The sequence below is a fragment of the Bos indicus x Bos taurus genome, chromosome 2 (genome assembly GCF_003369695.1).
Source record: "Bos indicus x Bos taurus breed Angus x Brahman F1 hybrid chromosome 2, Bos_hybrid_MaternalHap_v2.0, whole genome shotgun sequence".
NCBI classification, from domain to species: domain Eukaryota; kingdom Metazoa; phylum Chordata; class Mammalia; order Artiodactyla; family Bovidae; genus Bos; species Bos indicus x Bos taurus.
In genome coordinates this window covers 119,662,237-119,684,327 of record NC_040077.1, presented here as the reverse complement: position 1 = coordinate 119,684,327, position 22,091 = coordinate 119,662,237, and the positions used below count along the sequence as shown (strand labels likewise).

The 22,091-nt window shown below is 36.8% G+C and overlaps 1 protein-coding gene across 5 annotated transcripts in view; it reads right to left on the bottom strand.

The window, feature by feature from the left end:
• Positions 1–22,091, bottom strand: part of DIS3L2 (DIS3 like 3'-5' exoribonuclease 2) — a 357,289-nt gene that overhangs the window by 181,827 nt on the left and 153,371 nt on the right. For 4 of the 5 annotated variants that reach the window (XM_027516383.1, XM_027516355.1, XM_027516373.1 and 1 more), the window contains exon 9: positions 9,126–9,299. In XM_027516383.1, coding sequence (XP_027372184.1) covers positions 9,126–9,299 — 174 coding nt within the window. Of the gene's footprint in view, positions 1–9,125; positions 9,300–13,079; positions 13,271–22,091 lie in introns of those variants that run through there. The other variant, XR_003506580.1, reaches the window with a different exon arrangement.

Below are 22,091 nucleotides of genomic sequence, written 5' to 3'. Positions count from 1 at the left end.
GATACAGCATGCAAACAATAATCAAAAAGAGCAGAGTACCTAAACTAATAGCAAAATAGATTTCAAGATAAAAACTGTTACTAGAGACAAAAAGGACAGTTTATAATGATAATAGAATCAATCCACCCAGTGAATGTTATCAGCAAGATACTGTCAAAGAGCTACTATTCCATACCTGTAAGAATCACTGTAATTGTGAATACAGATAACAAGTGTTGGTGAAAACATGGAGCAATTAGGACACTCACAGACCGCTAGTAGGAATGTAAAGCTGTGCAGTCACTTTGGAAAAAAGTTGAGTTACTCAAAAGGTTAAATATAAAGTGACTATATGAACCAGCAATTCCACTCCTAGGTATACACTCAAAAGAATTGAAAACATAGGTCCACACAAAAATCTGTACACAAATATTTACAGCAGCATTATTTATAACAGTTAAAAACTAGAAACACCCTAAATGTCCATTAACAAATGGGTAAACAAAATGTGGTATATCCATACAATGGAATACTATTCAGCCATAAAAAGGGTTGAAATATTGACACATGCTACAGGACGGGTGAACCTTGAAAACATTATGCCAAGTAAAAGAAGCCAGATACAAAGGCCACTTATTACATGAATCTACTTATATGAAATGTCCAGAATAGGGAAATTCATAGAGACAGAATGTAGATTAACTGTTGCTAGGACCTAGGGTGGAGAGGGAACAGGAACCGACTGCCAGTAAGTCTAGGATTTCTTTTGCGAGGGGTGAAAATGTTCTGAAATTAGTGGTGATGGTTGCATAATTTTAAGAATGTCCAAGAAATTGTCAAATTGTACATTAAAAAGATGAATTTTATGGTATTTGAATATCTCAACATAAAAAACATTTCAGAGACTTTGCCACTCTGACATTTAATTATCCCTAAATCCTACTAGTTTACTCTAAATCCTCAGCCACCCACATAAAAATTATTTAGAATATATAGAAATTAATCATCTTTCCTATGCATTCATATTTGCAAAATGGTACAAAATTATTTCTGAGTATAAGTTCAAATACTGTCTTCTCTCTCAACAGGCATTTTTCTACCTGTTCAGATAAAATCTACTAATCTTTGGCTATTTATTTTCTTTGAGATTTAGTGCTACTTATCAATATAAATTTTATGTTAACAAACTACTCAAGTACTTATAGTTAAGAATATCCACTTGTGGATCTACTTTCAGACCCATTCATCTTTGTTACTATCTATGAGTTTCTTGTATTTTCATAAACAGTGAGTTGGGATTTATATGAAGGGAATAGCATTGCTGTTTCAAATGACAATGACAGCTTCCCCCAGACTTCCTGGTGGTTTAGACGGTAAAGCGTCTACCTGCGATGCAGGAGACCCAGGTTCAATCCCTGGGTCAGGAAGATGCCCTGGAGAAGGAAAAGGCAATCCACTCCAGTATTCTCACCTGGGAAATTCCATGGACAGAGGAGCCTGGCAGGCTACAGTCCATAGGGTTGCAACAGTCGGAGACAACTAAGCAACTAACACAATTAAACTTTGCTTCCCACCAGGCAAGAAAAGAAGGGGTTCCCTTGGCAATGGAAGAGCTGAGAATGCTTTAAAGACTATGCTTTAATTTAAAGCACAGTTCTTGAATTCCTTCTGTTGCCCACAGAGAAGCACAGTCAATATTTGTCAGATAAATGTGGCAGATAATCACCAGTGGAATACCACTTTCTTTCAAATCCAAGAATTTTGCTCTGAATAATTCAGAAAGGACATCCCAAACACAGTCACACACCATTAGACCTATTACATTGTGAAATATTTAGTTTAGCAATTTCATAGTGTATACTAAGGAACACTAGTTTCATGAGATGATCCACAAAAAAGTGCTGTAAGAAATGTATTAACCCAACGTTTTCCAAAACAGGATGGCCACGGAATCTTTTTTCTCCATAGCACATATTAAAATCCCAAAGAACTTGCAGCCTACCAACACCTTTTGGAAAACCTAAGTTGGTCAAATAATCCATTTTACCAAAGATGAAACTTCAGTTTCATCTGTGTTCACTGTCTCCCCAAATGTAATTAATTTTCCCAAGGTCACCCAGCTAGTCCCTAACTTCCAGTGCTCCTTCTACACTGCCACACTCCCTCACCAGAGGGACCTTTTCTAAATGGCAATTTAATCAGACTGGACTTCCTGATAAACAGCAAGATCATTAGTCATTTAATGTTAGTTATGTTTGAAAGCTTTCCCACAAGAGGCTTGACCTGAAAGAGGTTAGTATTATATGTCTCTCCTTTCAAGTTGCTATTTCAAGGTTGGTTTTACCTGGAGTGAGAGGAAATTTCTGTCTATCTGGAACAGTTCCATCCTGAAGATATTTCAATATTTCTCACCACAACACCCTTTCTGTGATCAGTATTTTTAGCTCATTGTTTTCTATTTTGGCAGCTGAGAAGGTGCAGTTTGTAATTTTACCTCCAGCTTCATATTTCTTCTTAAAAGTGAATACAATGTCCTGTTTATAATAATAAAATCACTAGTTGGCAGAACGACATTAAATGGAAAAAAAAAAAGGGGGGGGGGAAGCAATTGGAAAATTTAGAGCAAGCAATTTTAAGTGCCAAGTTTTGCATTTGTAATGGTCCAGTGGAGGTCACTGGGCTTCCTTTTTATTGAGGGAATAGTAAAGAAATAGATATCTACAAGTTCTGCTGTGAAAAACTATAGAAATCCCCTCTACTTAAAGGAAGCTCATAGTTTTACTGAAAAGTGACATGATCCAAACTTCTACAATACTACTGAAGTATAAAAATCAGTTTAGCATGGTATTTTCCCCCTCCAATAATTTAGGTTTTCACTTTCTACTTTAATGGAGCTTTTAAGCTTTGGTTTCAGTTTAGCAACAAAGGAAGCAAAACAATATGAATGAAATTGGAAATAATTGGAGCCAGTCTCAGAAATAACCTTGGGGTTTCTTGGGCTTCTGGTGCAACCCCCTTTAAGCAGTTTCCTTGGATATATTCTCCTCCTGATCCCCAAAGGCTTGCAGTATTGGCGTTCCATTTTTTTTTTTTTTTTTAACCTCAAATGCCCTGCTAAGGAGAGCTGCAGGTTAGGCCATGCAAGCACCAATTCTCCAGAGACTGAAGCCCAAGGTCCAGAAAAATGGTGCTCCCAATCAGAAGGGCCAGATTCCTCCTAGGAGTTCACACCAGCCTTCCTTCTTGAAAATTGCTAACCAACCATTTTTCTTTTCAAAATAAACACTATTTCTCTCAACTTCAGTTTGCAAAATATTACCCCAATTCCACTGGACTAAAAAACTGGAATTTTACTGACATAATTGGATTATGAGGTTTAAAGATTGATGGAACTTTTCTGTTCCAAATATAATTGTTCAAATACCAAACCTAAACGGGTATGTAGAAGTCCTTACATAGCTAGAGCCAGGGCAACATCACAGGCTCCACGGCAGGGCGGCCCAGCAGAGGGGGTCAAGAAGCCATCAAAACCATAGGAGCTGTGAGCCCTGTTACAGTAGATCTGGGAGGCTTAAGGGAACACCCTACCCTTTCTGCAGCCATAGCCTGCCACTAAACTGAAGACTACTTAGTCACTCTAGTTCTAGAAATGCCTGCTCATTTCTCAGATCTCAGCTCTAGCACCAATGACATTGGAAATTTGTTCATACGGATATTATAGGACTTGCCATTCTCTGCTATAGTTTATCTGAGTATAAATCTGCCTTACTGTGAACAGTAAAGTCATGAAGAACAAGGGCTGGGCCTTACTTGCCTTTGCATTTCCAGTGACTGATTTAGTATACTTGGTATATATTATATGTACATATATATTTTATATATTTGTATATATATATATAATATATATATTTAAAAAAAATATATATATATGTAAACACAAGAGGCTTCCCTCATAGCTCAGTTGGTAAAGAGTGCGTGCAATGCAGGAGACCTGGGTTTGATTCCTGGGTCGGCAAGATCCCCTGGAGAAAGAAATGGCAAACCACTCCAGTACTCTTGCCTGGAGAATCCCATGGACAGAGGAGCCTGGTGGGCTACAGTCCATGGAGTTGCAAGAGTTAGACACAATTTAGCGACTAAACCACCATAGAGAGAAGAAGAGAGGAAAGGAAAAAAAGTTTGATTTAGGAGTTTACAGAATATGTATTATTTATTCATAGCATGTTTCTTAGGGTATATTAGGATTCAGTTCTTTTGACTTTCCTAGAAAAATATTGGCAAAACCTCTTTGAGGGCACTGAACCTCTGAGCAGAATAAATAAGAGTATTATAAATTCTTGTACCAAGTATCTCTCGTCCATTATAATTCCATATTTGACTATTGCTCCAAGACAGAGTTCCACAAGAACAGAAACCATCATCTACTTTTACTTATGCTGAATTTCTACTGCCTGTGGATGGTGTTCGATAAATATTTGTTGATAGAAAAATGAAATAAATTTATTACAAGACCAAAGAGAGGAAAAGGTAATCAGATCCAAACGCTTCAGCATACTAAGTACTTCTCTATTTTTTATTGTAAAAAAATAAGAAATTATTTACTGTGGCTACATACACACATGAATTAACCCTGGCATACTCACAAGATGTGTGGATCAGGTGGTAAATGAGGTGAACCTCAGGTGTTCCAGAACACAAAAGGCAATGATACTGGCATGTTTGTTGGTTCTTTTATTTTCAGCCAACTATGAACAGTGGGTAATTATACATGCCCAGTACCATGGATTTATGGTTTTAGCGAAGTTAATCCTTACAAAATAGGTACGTGGCTAAAAAAAGACTATTGCAAAGATCCAGATTGAAGATAATATTAAACTAATAATAGTAATACCATGAAAATAGCAAAGTTGACATTTTCTTCTGCTCGTAACATGAATTCATCATCAGCCACATTATGATTCCAAAACAATGACTGTCAATCATATGTTCCCTAGCAGATACTTAGAAAAAAAAAATATACTTAATCTGTCCCTTCAAGTAAATGTGATCTTTTAACAACGATTTTTAAAAGTTATTGCTTTTTGAAAGCAAAATAAAACAAGAAACTCAAGTTTTTAATATAAAATTCTAAAATTGGATGTTTTGAAATGTTTCATTATTATACAATTTGGGGACCTAAAATGACCTAATCTTATAAGCTACCAAACTGCTCATATCCGTACACTTAAATTTTCTCACGTAATTTTATAACTAGTTTTTAAAGATGCCAACTGAAAAATAATTGAAGATAATGAAACCATTTTTAAAAACTCTAAAAATGTAGCACCTTTCAATTTGTTCAAAAGAAAGGACTGACATCATGAAAGGTGGAAGTCTATTAGATGGATTTCAAAATGAATCTGAATATGATCAGTGAATAGGATTGAAAAATGATTTAGTGAGTTCAACTCATTTCTTCCTAAGATATGAGGCATCTTTTTCAGTTATGATAACCATTAAAACCAAAACTAAGTGTCAAAATATAAAATACACTCAGACCTTTGTTGGAGAAGGCAATGGCACCCCACTCCAGTACTCTTGCCTGGAAAATCCCATGGACGGAGGAGCCTGGTAGGCTGCAGTCCATGGGGTCGCGAAGAGTCGGACACGACTGAGCAACTTGACTTTTATTTTTCACTTTCATGCATTGGAGAAGGAAATGGCAACCCACTCCAGTGTTCTTGCCTGGAGAATCCCAGGGACAGTGGAGCCTGGTGGGCTGCCGTCTATGGGGTCACACAGAGTCGGACACGACTGAAGCGATTTAGCAGCAGACCTTTGTATTTCCATATTGCAAGTTGCTCAAGCAAAATAAAAAATTAAAATATTCAATCACATTGCTTTCACCAAAAGATTAATGATAATATGAACATCTTTCTCTACCATTTTAAAGTAAAATAAAATACATTAAAATTTGTTTCATTCTTATTTTTCCACTTTTATGTATGTTAATAACACACATAATAAATTAGTGAAGTAGTATGTACACTTGTAATTTTAGAATAAAGGCACAGAAGTTACAGGAAATGCATGTCCAACAAAGTTTAGAGGTTACCACTTTAGGCATCAGGAAGCAGGTGAAAGATTTTAAGCCAAAGGAGTAGAAACAAAAGAATAAGATTTGAATTTTAGAAAAATAATTCTAGAGGATAATGGACAGGAAAAAAGCTCCTAGAAATTAAAGTTTTTTTTTTTTTTTTAAAAAAAAAACAACCCTGTTACTGACATAAAGAACAAACTTTTGGACTCAGTGGGAGAAGGCAAGGGTGGGATGATTTCAGAGAATAGCACTGAAACATGGATATTACCATATGTAAAACAGATGACCATTGCAAGTTCGATGCATGAAGCGGGGCACCCAAAGCTGGTGCTCTGGGACAATCCAGAGGGATAGGGTGGGAAGGGAGGTGGGAGGGGGGTTCGGATGGGGGGGACACATGTATACCTGTAACAATTCATGTTGATGTATGGCAAAAACCATCACAATACTGTAAAGTAATTATCCTCCAAATTAAAATAAATAAATAAAAAATTTAAAAAAGATAGTGATATTTGGCAAAACTAATACAATTATGTAAAGTTTAAAAATAAAATTAAAAAAAAAATAAAATAGATAGTGATAGGCAAAAATTATATTTACAAAAGTGAAAAAAAAAAAATCCCTGTTACTATGCTAACAGCAGAGAGCATCCCACAGGCTCCCTGAATCTTTGGATCCTTTTGCAGGACACATAGGTATATTTTAACAGAAGCCTTGTGCAGAGCAAGACCTCCCAGTCTGTGGTCTAACTCAGAAGGTAACAGGGGCCGAAGAAAAAGGTAATGTGGGGCCATGAGAGGGGAATTGAGCAATACTGGCTGCAGGGACTATTGGCATGACTTATTATTTACCTGCACACTAGGAGTCAGGCTTGGAAAGATTGAGCACCTCTCTCTTCTGATATTTCCATTCATAATTTTAAAAAGTTATAAAGGTTATTTGTTTAAATAACTTGAATAATAGAGCAATTTATAAAATGAAAAGTAAAATACTGCCTCCATGCCTCCTACCACTTCACTGAGTCCATGCACAATAATCACTGTCAGCAGTTTGCTGTGTCTCCTTCCGGGACTTTTTAAAATATATATATATACTTTCATGTATACATGTATATTATACATATACCTTTACATACTTTTAAAAACTAGGCTCATATTCTTACTGTTCTGAAACTTGCTTCTTTCACTTTGCAATAAGCCATTCTTTTAGGAAAGTCCACATGGGTCTAGCTTCTTTTTCACAGTGACAGAGAATGCTAGCTTACTGATATGACATAGGTTATGTAACCATTCCTTTACTAGCGGACATCAGCAGTGTCACTTTTATAATAAGGTAGCAACAAACATTCAAGTACATGTGCCCTAATATACTTCCTTGAATAGCATGAATTGAAAGGGTAGGTACATTTAAAATGTCGATAGCTACGGAGGAATAGCTCTATTAACTTACACTTCAAACAACAAAATTCAGTCATCCATTCTATCTTTTTCTTATTAATTTTTAAATAGATTCCTAGATTTAGGAAAAGATCTCAGAAAACAAGTCCCTCCATTTATATATGAGAATATGAAGATTCAGAGAGAATAATAAGATTATGGCCTCAGGATCCCAAAACCCTTGACAAGATAACTGACCAGAAGCAGTTCTATGAACAATGGTTACTGCTGAAAGCCAAGAAAGCAACTTGAGTTAACTGACTTCAAATATAATGTGTGTTCCATCTGAGTCACTAACAAGTAGGAAAGGGAACCATCAACTCCTTTTCCTTGCCTACCCTTGGCAAGAAAAGGAAAAAAAAAAAAAAAAGTAAATTCCTAAAAGATACAAAAGCGAGAGGGAGCCAGAAAGGAGGATTCTCAAACTAGGTGGAGTAATGGGCACCACAAGCTTAAGGTACCATAAGTTCAGCTGCATGAAGCGAGCAAGTGTGGTGGTGGAAAAGACTCTGACACGGGATGACCTTAGCAAAAAACCTTCCACGGCCTCAGTGGGTTGTATGAAAAGTTTCTTGGTTCTGAATATCTCCATGTGGCATCCAAAATGAATGCCAGCACTGAAACCAAATTCTGAAGAGAAATATCAGAAAAGAACTAACATCCCACAATGAAGAAACATCTTCAAAGAAGATGTTGTTAAAAAAAATACCACAAAAGTACTTTCCAACAAATTCCAGACCTAAAAGTAAAGCTTTAAAATGAAGCTCCAAGCACAGAAGTCTTGAATCCTTTGCTCTGTGTCTGAAGAGGCCCATTTAAAGGAGGGCACTTCTAACAAGATAACACTGTCTTTATTGGACCAGACCTATGGGGCTTAGCAATGAGAAAAGAAGGTGGCAACTGTACCTGTTGAAATTAGAATGGTCTAGAAGAGTCAGCACACATTTTCAATAAAGGGCTAGACAGCAAATATCTTAGGCTTTGCAGGCCATATGGCCTCTGTTGCAACTATTCAACCCTGCTATTGTATTGCAAAAAAACAGCCAAAGACAATATATAATCAAATAAGCATGGCTAAGTTTCAGCACAACTTTATGAATGCTGAAATTTGAATTTTATATAATTTTCATAAAAAATTATTGTTTTAATTTTTTGCAACCATGAAAAAATATAAAAACCATTCTTAGCTCACAAGTGCATGCAAGTGTGCTCAGTCACGTCTGACTCTTTGCAACTCCATGGGCTGTAGCTTAACAAGATCCTCTGTCCATGGGATTTTCCAGGCAAGAATACTGGAGTGGGTTGCCATTTCCTTCTCTAGGGGATCTTCCCGACCCAGGGATGGAACCCACGTCTCTGGTGTCTCCTGCATTGGCAGATGGATTGTTTACCATTGAGCCACCTAGGAAGCCTTCTTAGCTCACAGGCTGTAAGTAAACAGGCAATAGGCTAGGTTTAGCTCATAAGGCATGACTGGTCAACCTCTGATACAGAGCACTTGAGTTTCAGTTGTACGGAACTTGAGCGTTGGTGGAAAGATGGCAACATCTGAGGCCAGCTCCTCAGAAAGTTAAGTCAGAAGACAGAAAGGTAGAAAACATGTCATTTTTTAAAGGGTTTCAGATATTTACCTTAAATCTCTTCTCCTGCTGAATTCCTCTGGTGGTATTGTCCAAGGCAGGCCCTGAGGGAGGCATTCTAAAACTTCTGAAGAGAAATCAGAGAAATCCACACCATATTCTGTAAGTATCCCTTCTGTTTCAGGCTCAATTTCACCAGCCTGTCCAAGACTCTTTGCCAGCTGCCTGTGTACGGGATGGACAGGAAAGACTGTGTTAGTAATGGAACGTGGGCAACCTGTCTCCTCTCTCAAGTTAAGGTTGTCTTTCGAACTCTCCTGCCCCTCCCCCGGCAGGAACACCATCACCAGTGAATGAACGGGGGCCAAGCCGAAGAGCTTAGGATACTCTTGTCTTGTTAATGCCATGATTACAGTGTACTGTTACCTTTCCTCAGGAATGCTGACCCACGGAGAAGGGCCAGACAACCCTCTGTGGGACTCCTGCAGTTGTTCTTCGTGGAGAAGTGAAAGCTTTTGTCAATTACTTCTCTTGTAAACACCTTTAGAGACAATTCTGATCAACCCAGTTTGCTGTTAAATCACTAGTTTCACACTGATTATACCTTACGTCATGCTCACTAAATCAGATCTGATGTTTTCATTTATTTCACAACTACTAATTTTTGCCTTAATGGTTTAAGACGTTTTGTCTGAACACAAAAGCTATATATATTCACTTTAGAGAAGTTATTAATAGAAAAGATAGAAATATACCAAGAAGAAAACTGAAGTTATCTTTAATCCAGTCACCCAGCAAATGATCATTCACATTTTAGGGTCCTGGACCATTAAAAATAAGACTGTATTGAACAGGACAGTCCTGTCACTATGAGTAGGGTTCCATCTTTTAGAAGGCTGATCTTACTCTTTATCTGTGAGTCATCTACACAAACATCAAAACTGATAACCCTCCATTCTTGTAAGTACTGGCATGCCACATACAGCCAAGTCTAAAGTTAAGTGGTGAATGCTGATAGTCAATAGGAAATACGAAATGAGTCTTAAATCAGCTGCCTTTGTTGAGAGTGTTGAGGAGACCAGAGTTGGCTACCTCCTCCACTGCATAGGTCTATTCATCCACCAGGGTGACCCAGGAATCTACCTTCAGTAATTCCTGCAAGGAGTTTAGCTCTGGTGATAGGGCCTTCTCTGGGGCCACGTGATTTCTTTGAAGAAGATTCTGTTTCCTTATATGAGGGTAGATGCCTGGGTACTAGAGTTCATAGGTACACAGTGGTATAGGAGGACTGGGGACGTGGTTGCCTTATATGCAGACTTTTAACAAATTTTCGGCCTCAATCCTGGAACATGGCAGTGGTGGTAGAACGGTTGGCCCCACTTCTCATATGCCAGCCAAGAGAGAGCAGCCCACTGCTGATACATACACCTGCCCACCAGCACAGGCTTGAGGCAGCCTGTGGGCATTTCACATACAATGGTGGCTCAGACCAGTGCCTCTTCTCAAAGTTAGGTGGTGATTTCCCACAAATCATATCAAAAAGACAGCAAAAATACATGGGAAAAAAAATGAAAGAAAGCTATCTGGTAGATCCATGAATATATGAAAATTAAATAACCCATGGGTTAATGAAGAAATAAAAAGAGAATTAGAAAATATTTTGAACTGAATGAAATACAATATATCAATATTTGTGAGATGCAGCTAAAGCAGTGCTTTGAGGAAAACTTACAGCATTAAATGCTCATATTAGAAAAGAAGAAATGAGTCAGTGAACTAAACTTCTATCTTAAAAAACTGAAAAAAGAAAAGCAAACTAGATCCCAGGTAAGCAGAAGGAAGGACATAATAAAGAAATAAAAATCAATGACTAGAAAACTAATAAATAATAAAGAAAACCAATAAAATCAAAAGCTGATTCTTTGAAAAGAAAATAAAATAGGTAAGTTTCTGGTGAGGCTGATCAAGAAAAATAAGGAATAAGTTTTCATTATTATAGATCTTTTGAGCATTAAAATAATAATAAGGGAATTATAAATGACTTTAGGCCAATAAATCCAATAACTTGGATGAAATGGATAAATTCCATGAAAGACACACACTGCCTAAGACTAGTCAAGGAGATACCAACACTATATATCCCTTCATCTACTAAAGAAACCAAATTCATAGTTTAAAATATTTCCACAAAGACAAAATGCAGGCCCAAATGGTTTCACTGGAGAATGCTACCAAGTCTTTATGAAAGAATTCATACTAATTTCACACAAACTCTTTCAGAATATAGAATAGGACGGAACACTTCCTAACTAGTTTTATGAAGCCAGCATTACTCTGATACCAAAATGAGACAAAAGATTCATGAGATCAATATCCCTCATGAAAAACAGACTTAAAATTCTTATGAAATATTAGCAAACAGAGTTCAGCAATATATAAAAGGGCCAAATAATTCAAGATCTGTCCGACATTCAAAAATTTACTCTATTTAATTACTCAGCTAGCAAACAATGAAAAAATACATACAATCATCTCAACAGAATAAAAAAAAATTTGACAAAATTCAACATCTATTTATGACCAAAACACTCAGCAAATGAGTAATGAACAGGAACATCTTCAATTTAACAGAGAAAGTCTAAATGCTTTCCTCAAGATCAGGAAGAAAACAAGTTCACTCCCTTTGGTTCGGTTGGTACTGTTCACCAATAGTACCAAACATGGTATCAGATGTCCCAGTGAGAACCATAAGGCAAGAAAATGAAGAAAAGGAATGCAAATGAGAAAGACTTCCACATTGCATGTGAGTGGGCCAAAGGAGTATAATTCCCATTACAGAAATGAGCAGCTTCCTACTTAGACTCTGCTTCAGCTCAAGGCTTTGAATGTGAAGAGAGTGACACAAAGACAAAGGGGTGCTTAGGACCCATTCGTGGTGGCTACAGGGCTGCCAGTGAAAGCAGTGGTGGCAGCAGTGCCCAGTGGCAATGCTGTCTTGCAAGTGGTAAGAACCACTGCCATCGTGACCAAACTAATCCTGATAAAAGACAATGGCTAGACCTTGCTCTTGGCTTTCCAGGTTGGCCTTTCTTCCTTCCCATAACTTTCTCAGGACATTCAAGACTCTCACTGTTACTATGAACCCTTCAGTATCCCTCTAATAAATTCCTTTTTCAACCACAGTTGTTTTCTCTTATTTTGCAACCAAGGATCCAGATAGTTAAAAACTCAGGTCTCACTAATTTTCAAAATGACAACATTATTACCTGTGTATTATCCTCATTCTCTAGAATGAAGTTCCTGTTGAGGATCTGGGAAATCTGTTGTCAACGCCTTTTAAGTTTAAAGGACATTTTGGAGACTGATTCGTATTTTGAAAATCAAGTGGGACATGAGTTACGTCCAACCCACTTAAAGAATTAATTATTCTCACAGGTTCCTAAGGTTCTGTTCTCTACACCCATTTCCTAATACAAACATGTTTGTCTGGTTCTTGGTATAAGCATGAGAAACTAACTCTGGTTTGAAAAGAAAGTTTTTGGAAAGATACCAAAAGCTCACAGAAACAGTGAGAGATGTGGAAAACCTGAAAAGAGGATAGAAACAAAAGAACTATGTGCTCAACCTCTAAAGTCTTAATTTCAGGCTAAGATGGAAACTCAGTGACTTCCTATGTATATCAAAAAAGTTTTCTGAGTCTATTGCAGCTTCCAGGCTAAGACAGCAAATAAACAAAAATCAAAGGGTGATAAATCACTACCATCATTAAATTCAGAGTCTCACCAAGTCTCTTACATGAAAAGTAGGAATACTTATCAGAAAGAGTAAGCCTCAAGAGAACCAAACCATATATATTTATCTATATATGTATATATAGATATATATTATATGATATATATTTCATATATATATATATATATATACATGAAATACAAGATTAAGAAATACAAGATACAGGAAGATGCAGAAAGGTCTGAGTACCTTGGATGCCTAGTTCCAACTGACCTTTCATTGTCACGAATCATAAGTGGACTCTGGTAGTATATCCATTCTAAGGGATGGTCTCTGAAAAGACAGTGGAGCAGAAACTTCCTCCCTGCAGGTAGAACTTGAAGCAATACATCCATGGGCTACTTTGGCTGAAGAAAGATGGCCTGATGGGCAGTGGCTACAAGTTTAGCCAGATGGATAGGGACCTGAAAGAAGAAAGATTGGAGGACTGGTGACAAAGACATCTGAGGGACAGACATGGAGAAATGGGCCTAGAGTATAGCTATTTGTGTTCCATGAGAATGCTCAGCATAAGACTCTCACTGTGGGGGCAAGATGATCTACCTTGAAAATGTCAACCAACCCCCTTCCCCAGGCACTGCAGTGTTTGCTCAACTGGCATCAGAACAAAGTACCTGGTAGCAGGAAATGAGCTCCACACATGAGCTTCCTCTCACCAACGACAACCAGGCTACCACACTTAGAGGATGCCAGTTTTCCAGCAGCAGCAACCAACTCTGAGCCTCCAATACAGAACCATGGCAGGAGGACCCACCAACCTGCTGAAGGCAGATGAAGTTTGCTGAGCTCTTCTCTGATGGAGAGGGCAGTAATCTTTCTCCATTAAAAGAAACACTAAATCTGGGTTTGGCTTGACTGTCTTCATTTGTTCTACCCACCCTGCTTATATAAGCATCATAATCCATAGATTTATCAAATACTGTTCAAGCTTATTATGTTATCTCATTCAATATTTTGTAGTCAACAATTTCTGCCTCAACTAAGACCAGACACAGCGAAAAAATATTTTCTAAAAAAACTATTTGCAATTCAAGTCAGCTGAGAGATGATTCAGAAATAAGGATTCAAAGGTAGCAAGTAATGATGTAAAGAAGATAATCATATATTGAGACACATGAAATTACCAATATATTTGACCATGTTTTACCTAGAAAACACAATTTCACATGATTCTCCCCATAGTATTAAATACCATGTAAAATAATTAACCATACATATAATCCAACAGCATACACAGTTTCTGGGAGAAGCATAAACAACAAAGCAGATCATAAAGCATTTATTAGAGAATATGAAAAGAAACACATTCTGACACGTGGTAAGAGTCTCAGTTTTTGTGAGGCTGCCTTTAAATACAGTGGCCATCCTATTCCTACTTGGTGAGGTTGCAGTGGTCAAAACTAATTATCTTATGCTTGTAATGGAGGGCTTAAATGCCTGAGCAGAAGGCATTTTGTAATATCCAACTTTAAAAATATAACACTAAAATCTAAGAACTCATTAAAGATGCGGTGGGAGGCAGGAAGAAGAGCCATTCCAGGTGTTCTATTAAAAAAATACTTCATGTAAACAGGAAGAAAGAGGCACGAGAAATGGGAGAAGAATAAAACATAGTTTACATGCATGCAGACACATAAATTACTAACAACCAGAGATGCTAGCAAGAACTCAAAAATTTTATGAAAATATCACCACTGAAGAACAGCTCAAAGTAAAGATCCAAGTGCATAAGAAATAAATTTCACAAAAGGAAATAAAAACTAGTGTGATTTCTAGTTTTCTAACTATGTCTAGGAAATAGGAAATAAGTAGAAAGGAAAAATAAAATTAATGAAGAACTGACACTATTTGAAAAAATAAGACTCATAGAGAAAAGTCTGAAAGAAGTGGGGGAAAAATGAAATTAGAAAGTATTATGCAAAGAGTGTGAAAAGATTACAGGGAAAACAGATATGAAAGGCAAATGAAGGAGAACAAACTTTGGCATGACTTATACTCCTAAAGGAAGGAACTACATATATGAAACAGAAAGCATTTTCAAAAATATCATAAGACCATTTCCCTGAAATCAAAGAAATTTTACAGACATGGTATGCCATGTCTCAGGAAAAACTAATACAGAAAATTATCACTGAAGTTTGTGGACTTAAAGATGAAGTTTTTGGGGGTTTTTTAACACGCAAGAACTCAGGGAATATAATTCTCACAAACCCTTTCTGAAAGACTACTAAGTGAAAACAAGTCTACCAAGAGAGGGAGAAATTTTCCAAAAGAAGACTAGTGCTAACATTTTTGCATTGTGCCTTATGTTTGGATGAAAACAAATGTTTTGTAAATGTTTGCCAAGTCATCTGCACTGACTTTTCCATCTGTATCATGCACACTTATGTTATTTCTATGTATTTCAACATAGTTTCTTGTTTTGTACTTATTCTGCTCTCAGAGTATTTTCCTATGCTCTATCTTTATAGATACGTATATAAGCATAATTATGACTGTGGCCACGAATTGGGTGAAAATCTGCTAAAGAAACCATTGCAAAAACAAAGCAAAGTTGCATAAAAAATACTAGAAAGTATTATACGTTGTGCCATTCTGGGTAAGAAGCTGTTTAATACAAAATCATTAGACTCCTGGTTGTCAAATTAAGTTTTAAAAAATAACAATATATAATGTTACTGTATCATATTAATAAATGTAACATTAATAAAATAAAAAAAGACTAGTGCTGAGTGCTGTATCCACTTCCACTGGGGTGAGAAGGTGAAAGGAAAGGACAAAAGTAAGCAGGTGATGATGGACCTAGTATTTGTCAGAACAAGTCACTGCAATCATCAGCCCTTTGCTGACATTTAAAGAAAAAAACACTTTATCTTTCATCTCATTTAATTTTATTCTTGCTTTGTGTTCTGGCAATATTTTTTTCACCAGGCTCTATTCTAAGTCCAAAGAATCTTGAATTGTTCATTGAAATTGGAACATGGCTCATAAAGATGAAATTATATTTTGATTAGGGCCTCCAACTGCGATCAATGACTCCAAGTTTCTTTTTCTGTTTTTTAATTTTATTTTATTTTTAAACTTTATAATATTGTATTGGTTTTGCCAAATATCGAAATGAATCCGCCACAGGTTTACATGTGTTCCCCATCCTGAACCCTCCTCCCTCCTCCCTCCCCATACCATCCCTCTGGGTCGTCCCAGTGCACCAGCCCCAAGCATCCAGTATCGTGCATCCAAGTTTCTATTAGTAGTAATTAATATTTATTTTTATTAAGTTCCAGAAAACGTTTCTCAAGTGCCATATTTAAATAATTTATTATGGATATTCACTTGAGATATATGTGATAGCAGCATAGACTAAACAGCTTGCAGGAGATAAAAATCTAACAGGTCAGCATTAAACTTAGATGCATTCAGAACTTAGATGCCCCAGAAAGAATCATATGCTGCCTACTTATGAATTCTGCTGTCACTCTAAAATCCATAATGTCTTAGGATCTAAACAAAAGCAGAATCTAGTAGAGAATCGATTTGTACACTGTATATTTTCCTCTTACAGAAGGATCTGTTTTATATTTTTATTTCAGTTGTAAATTTTATTTTATATGAATACTGAAAGTAACTTTCATCTGTTAGAGCTCAAATATTACAGCTTTCTAAGTAATTTCTGTCTTTCATTCACTGTCTGCAAAAATAGAAACAGTTGCTTTAGGACAATATGACTCAATGTTGCATCAAAATGTCTGGCCCATTCTCTTAAAAACCAACTTTATTGTTGTTGTTCAAGTAAAGAGATACCTGGCTGTTGCTGCTACTGCTAAGTCACTTCAGTCGTGTCTGACTCTGTGTGACCCCATAGGCGGCAGCCCACCAGGCTCCCCCGTCCCTGGACGGGGACACTGGAGTGGGTTGCCATTTCCTAGATACCTGGAGTAACAGGCAAATTTGGCCTTGGTGTACCAAATGAAGCAGGGCAAAGGGTAACAGAGTTCTGCCAAGAGAACTCGTTGGTCATAGCAAACACCGTCTTCCAACAACACAGAGAGATGACTCTACAAATGGATATCACCAGATGGTCAATACCGAAATCAGACTGATTATATTCTTTGCAGCCGAAGAGGGAGAAGCTCTATACAGTCAGCAGAAACAAGATCAGGTGCTGACTGTGGCTCAGATCATGAATGCCTTAGTGCAAAATACAGATTTAGATTGGAGAAAGTAGAGAAAACCACCAGGAAACTCAAGTATGACCTAAATCAAACCCCTTACAATTATACAGTGCAAGTGACAAATAGAGACAAGGGATTAGATCTGATAGAGTGTCTGAAGAACTATGGATGGAGGTTCGTGACACTGTACAGGAGGGGGTGATCAAACCATTCCCAAGAAAAAGAAATGCAAAAAGGCAAAATGGTTGCCTGAGGAGGTCTTATAAAGGGCTAAGAAAAGAAGAGAAGTAAAAGGCAAGGAAGAAAAGGAAAGATATACCCATATGAATGCAGAGTTCCAAAGAATAGTATGGAGAAATAAAGTCTTCCAAAGCGAACATGGAAAGAAATAGAGGAAAATAATAGAATGGGAAAGACTAGAGATATCTTCAAGAAAATTGGAGACACCAAGGGAATATTTCATACATACACAGATAGGCACAATAAAGGACAGAAACAGTATGGACCTAACAGAAGCAGAAGATATTAAGAAGAGGTGGCAAGAATACACAGAAGAACTGTACAGAAAAGATCTTAATGACCCAAATAACCACAATGGTGTGATCATGCACCTAGAACCAGACATCCTGGAATGCGAAGTCAAGTGGGCCTTAGGAAGCATCACTATGAACAAAGCTAGCGGAGGTAATGGAATTCCAACTAAGCTATTTCTAATCCTAACAGATGATGCTGTTAAAGTGCTACACTTAATATGCCAGCAAATTTGGAAAACTCAGCAGTGACCACAGGACTGGAAAAGGTCAGTTTTCATTCCAATCCCAGAAAAGGGCAATGCCAAAGAATGTTCAAACTAATGCACAATTGTACTCATTTCACATGCTAGCAAAGTAATGCTCAAAATTCTCTATGCTGGGCTTCAACAGTACATGAACCGAGAACTTCCAGATGTTCAAGCTGTATTTAGAAAAGGAGAGATCAAATTGCCAACATCTGTTGGATCATCGAAAATTGCTAGCAAGAGAATTCCAGAAAAACATCTGCTTCATTGACTATGCTAAAGCCTTTGACTATGTGGATCACAACAAACTGTGGAAAATTCTGAAAGAGATGGGAATACCAGACTACCTTACCCCCTCCTGAGAAACCTGTATGCAGGTCAAGAAGCAACAGTTAATACCAGACATGGAACAACTGACTGATTCCAAATTGGGAAAGGAGCACATCAAGGCTGTATATTGTTACCCTGCTTAACTTCTATGCAGAGTACATCATGTGAAATGCCGGTCTGGAGGAGCCACAAGCTGGAATCAAGATTGCCAGGAGAAGTATCAATAACCTCAGATATGCAGATGAGACCACCCTTATGGCACAAAGTGAAGAGGAGCTAAAGAGCCTCTTGATGGAAGTGAAAGAGGAGAGTGAAAAAGTTGATTTAAAACTCAACATTCAAAAAACAAAGATTATGGCATCCGGTTCCATCACTTCATGGCAAATAGATGCGGAAACAATGGAAACAGTGAGAGACCTTTATTTTCTTTGGCTCCAAAATCACTGCAGATGGTGATTGCAGCCATGAAATTAAAAGACGCTTGCTCCTTAGAAGTAAAGCTATGACCAACCTAAACAGCATATTAAAAAGCAGAGACATTACTTTGCCAATAAAGGTTCATATACCCAAAGCTATGATTTTTTCCAGTAGTCATGTATGGATGTGAGAGCTGGACTATAAAGAAGGTTGAGCGCTGCTTTTGAACTGTGGTGCTGGAGAAGATTCTTGCGAGTCCCTTGGACTACAAAGAGATCAAACCCATCAATCCTAAAGGAAATCAGTTCTGAATATTCATTGGAAGGACTGATGCTGAACCTGAACCTAGAATACTTTGGCCACCTGATGCAAAGAACTGACACCTTAGAAAAGACCCTGATGCTGGGAAAGATTGAAGGCAGGAGGAAAAGGGGACGACAGAGGATGAGATGGTTGGATGGCACCCCCAACTCAATGGACATGAGTTTGAGTAAACTCCAGGAGTTGGTGATGGACAGGGAGGCCTGGTGTGCTGCAGTCCATGGGGTCACAAAGAGTTGGACACAACTGAGCAACTGAACAACAAATCCATGACATACTGACATGGTACTGCTGGTTCTAGAGCATAAAAGGGCTATACAGCTCCTTCCTTAAGCAATGTATCTCTATCTTAAAGGCACTTCCTTTATGACTTCCATGTTGAACTAGGCCCACAAAACAAAACAAGCTCATTCACCTTCACAGAATATAGCAGCAAGGCTATGGAGTCATTCCTCCCCCAGAGCAGATCTCTCTCCTCAGAACTATTACTCTCCTTTGGTTCTATTTCCTTTCTGGAACATGCCTCTTTCCAGCTGCCTAACAATGCTTTAGGTACATCTCTTATTTATTAATAGATGAGGAGAATCATCCTAGAGGGAATACACATTTCTTTGTTTCTGTATCTTACACTGAGACTCTGTTCATCTTAAGAGCCCAGTAAAAGATGGTTGAATGAATAAATAAACAAATGAATGCTCTTGAGCCTGGAAAAAATGTATTCTATTCCTTACTTGAAACTCCAAAGGAAAAGAAGAAAACTGAAGATGGTAAAATACAACCAAATAAAACCCAAAGTCGTGGACCTAAGTAAACACCTGAGTCCTTTGATAACCAGCTGCCACATTAGCAAAGTTATTAATATTAACATATCAAAGAACCAAGAACAAGAAAAAAAATGCCTGCTACTATTTCTTTCACTCAAAATTGACCTGACATTACTTACTGATGTGGAAAATATCACTTCTTTAATTATGAGTTGCCAGTTCAAGAAGACTTGAAAAAGAAATATTTTAGGGATTTGAATGAAAGAAACAAATCTGTTTACCAATGATATGATTACCTACAGAAAAAATCCAAAGGAAATTATATCCAAAGTATTAAAATTAATAAGGGGATTTAGCAATGAGGCTGGATAAAGGATTAATAAACAAAAATTAATTATAACTTTAAAAATTAATTATAACTTTATACACAAGCACCAAAAAGCTAAAAAATGCAATTTAAGTGCCTGCTTTTCAGAAGTCAACATTAACAACATGAACAGACAATTCACAAACCAAGGAAAAGGTGTTTTCCATATTATTAACTGCTAAAAGGCTACTTTCTAGGTTTTTTTTTTAACTCCAGAAAATCAAATGACAAAGAGGCCAATTTAAAAAGAATGCTAACATGAGTGGGTAAAATTTTAAGAAAAGAGAATTACAAAGTCTCAAAAATATCACCCCAAGTATATTAAATAGTATATTTATAAGGGAAAATAATAAAGTTAGGAATCCTGGCAGATAACTCCTTAGTCAAGTGATCAAGGTCAACATCACCAGTATACATACTGATATCATGTACCCACTGATATGCTGCACTTCATTTTGTGGTATCCTTCTCAATAATGCTTAAGCTGAATCCAGCCATGAGAAAACATTAGACAAACACAAACTGAGAAACATTCTACAAAACTGACCAGTACTCTTCAAAATCGTCAACGGAAGACAAGGCTGAGAAATGGTCACAAATTGGAAAAACTACAGTGACATGACAACTGCAAAGTAGAATCCTACCAGATTCTCGAACAGAAAAAGGGGGTTAGTAGAAAAACTGATAAGATCTGAATAAATTCTATACTTTATGTAATAGGATTGTACCAGGGTTAATTTCTTAGTTTTGACAAATATTCTATAATAAGATGTTCACATAAGGAAAAGCTAGGTAAAGAACATAGGAACTCTCTACCATTTTTGCAATTTCTGTAAATCTAAATTATCTAAACAAAAAATTAACTGTGGAAAAAATATGAGGAAAGACACAAAGATAGTCTCTAAGAGAGGAAACATAATGACTATAAATATATGAAAAGATGCTCAATCTCATTAGTAATTTGTTGTCATTTGTTCAGTTGCTGAGTCAAGTCCTACTCTTTACTGCTAGATAAATAAATTATATTTCTGCAAATAGAAATATTATGAATTAAAATGAATGAAATATATGAATGCATCTTGGAAACATAATGTTAAAAGAAAAAAAGGCAAGTCACAGAAGAATATGTGTAGCCTTGTATTTTTTATAAGGTTCAGAAACAAGCAAAACTAACACTTTTAGGGATATAAATATGAGCAAATTATAAGGAAAAGCATATGTCTGAGACAATGGTTACCTCTTGGGAAAACATTAAGGGTTAGGATAGAGAGGAATACACAAGGAGCTTCAACACTATTGTGACAGATTCCTTAATCTGGGTGGTGAGTTCAAGGGTTGGTTTAAATACCAGAACTCAAAAATCACATAAATGTTACATGTATTCTTTTAACTGTGAAACATATTTTGCAATTGATGTTAGTAAATATTTTAAAAATAATATTTTAGACAAATATATACCAAACCCTTAATAGTGATTATTTCAGGGGATGAAATTCTGGAAATTTTTCACTTTCTATAGTATATATTTTAAATAATATTAAGTATATAGCATATATGTCCTGGAAAAAATTAAAATTTTCTAAAATTTTTGCTACTGCAATAACAAATAGATGTGAGAAAGCTTTCCTAGTTAGAATAATTTAAATGATCACTACCTCAATTTTTCTCATTCACCAGAGTTCTTCCACACATACTGCTCCCATTCACAATCCATGATATGACAACTGGGTTCTACTATAAAATTAATCAGGACAGAGCTGAAACATTTCTAGCTCCTTACAGTTGGGAGCTATGTGTACATGTAAACATTCTATACACATCAGCATTTTTAGGGTTCACTGTTCTGGGTAATGTGCCATTAAAACCTTACTGAGGGAAAAGACCAGCTACAGGCAGGAGAAATTAAGATAAGAAAGTCCTACAAATTGGCCCCTGGGCCTTAAAGAAAATTGGGAAGGTAACAGTCAACACTGGTGTTGCAAGCCATTCATCCTCCTTTTCCATCACAACTTCTCATCAAGTTTTAGCCTTAAAACTCGGCTACACACAGCAAGGCAGCCCTGCCCTCTTGCAGTG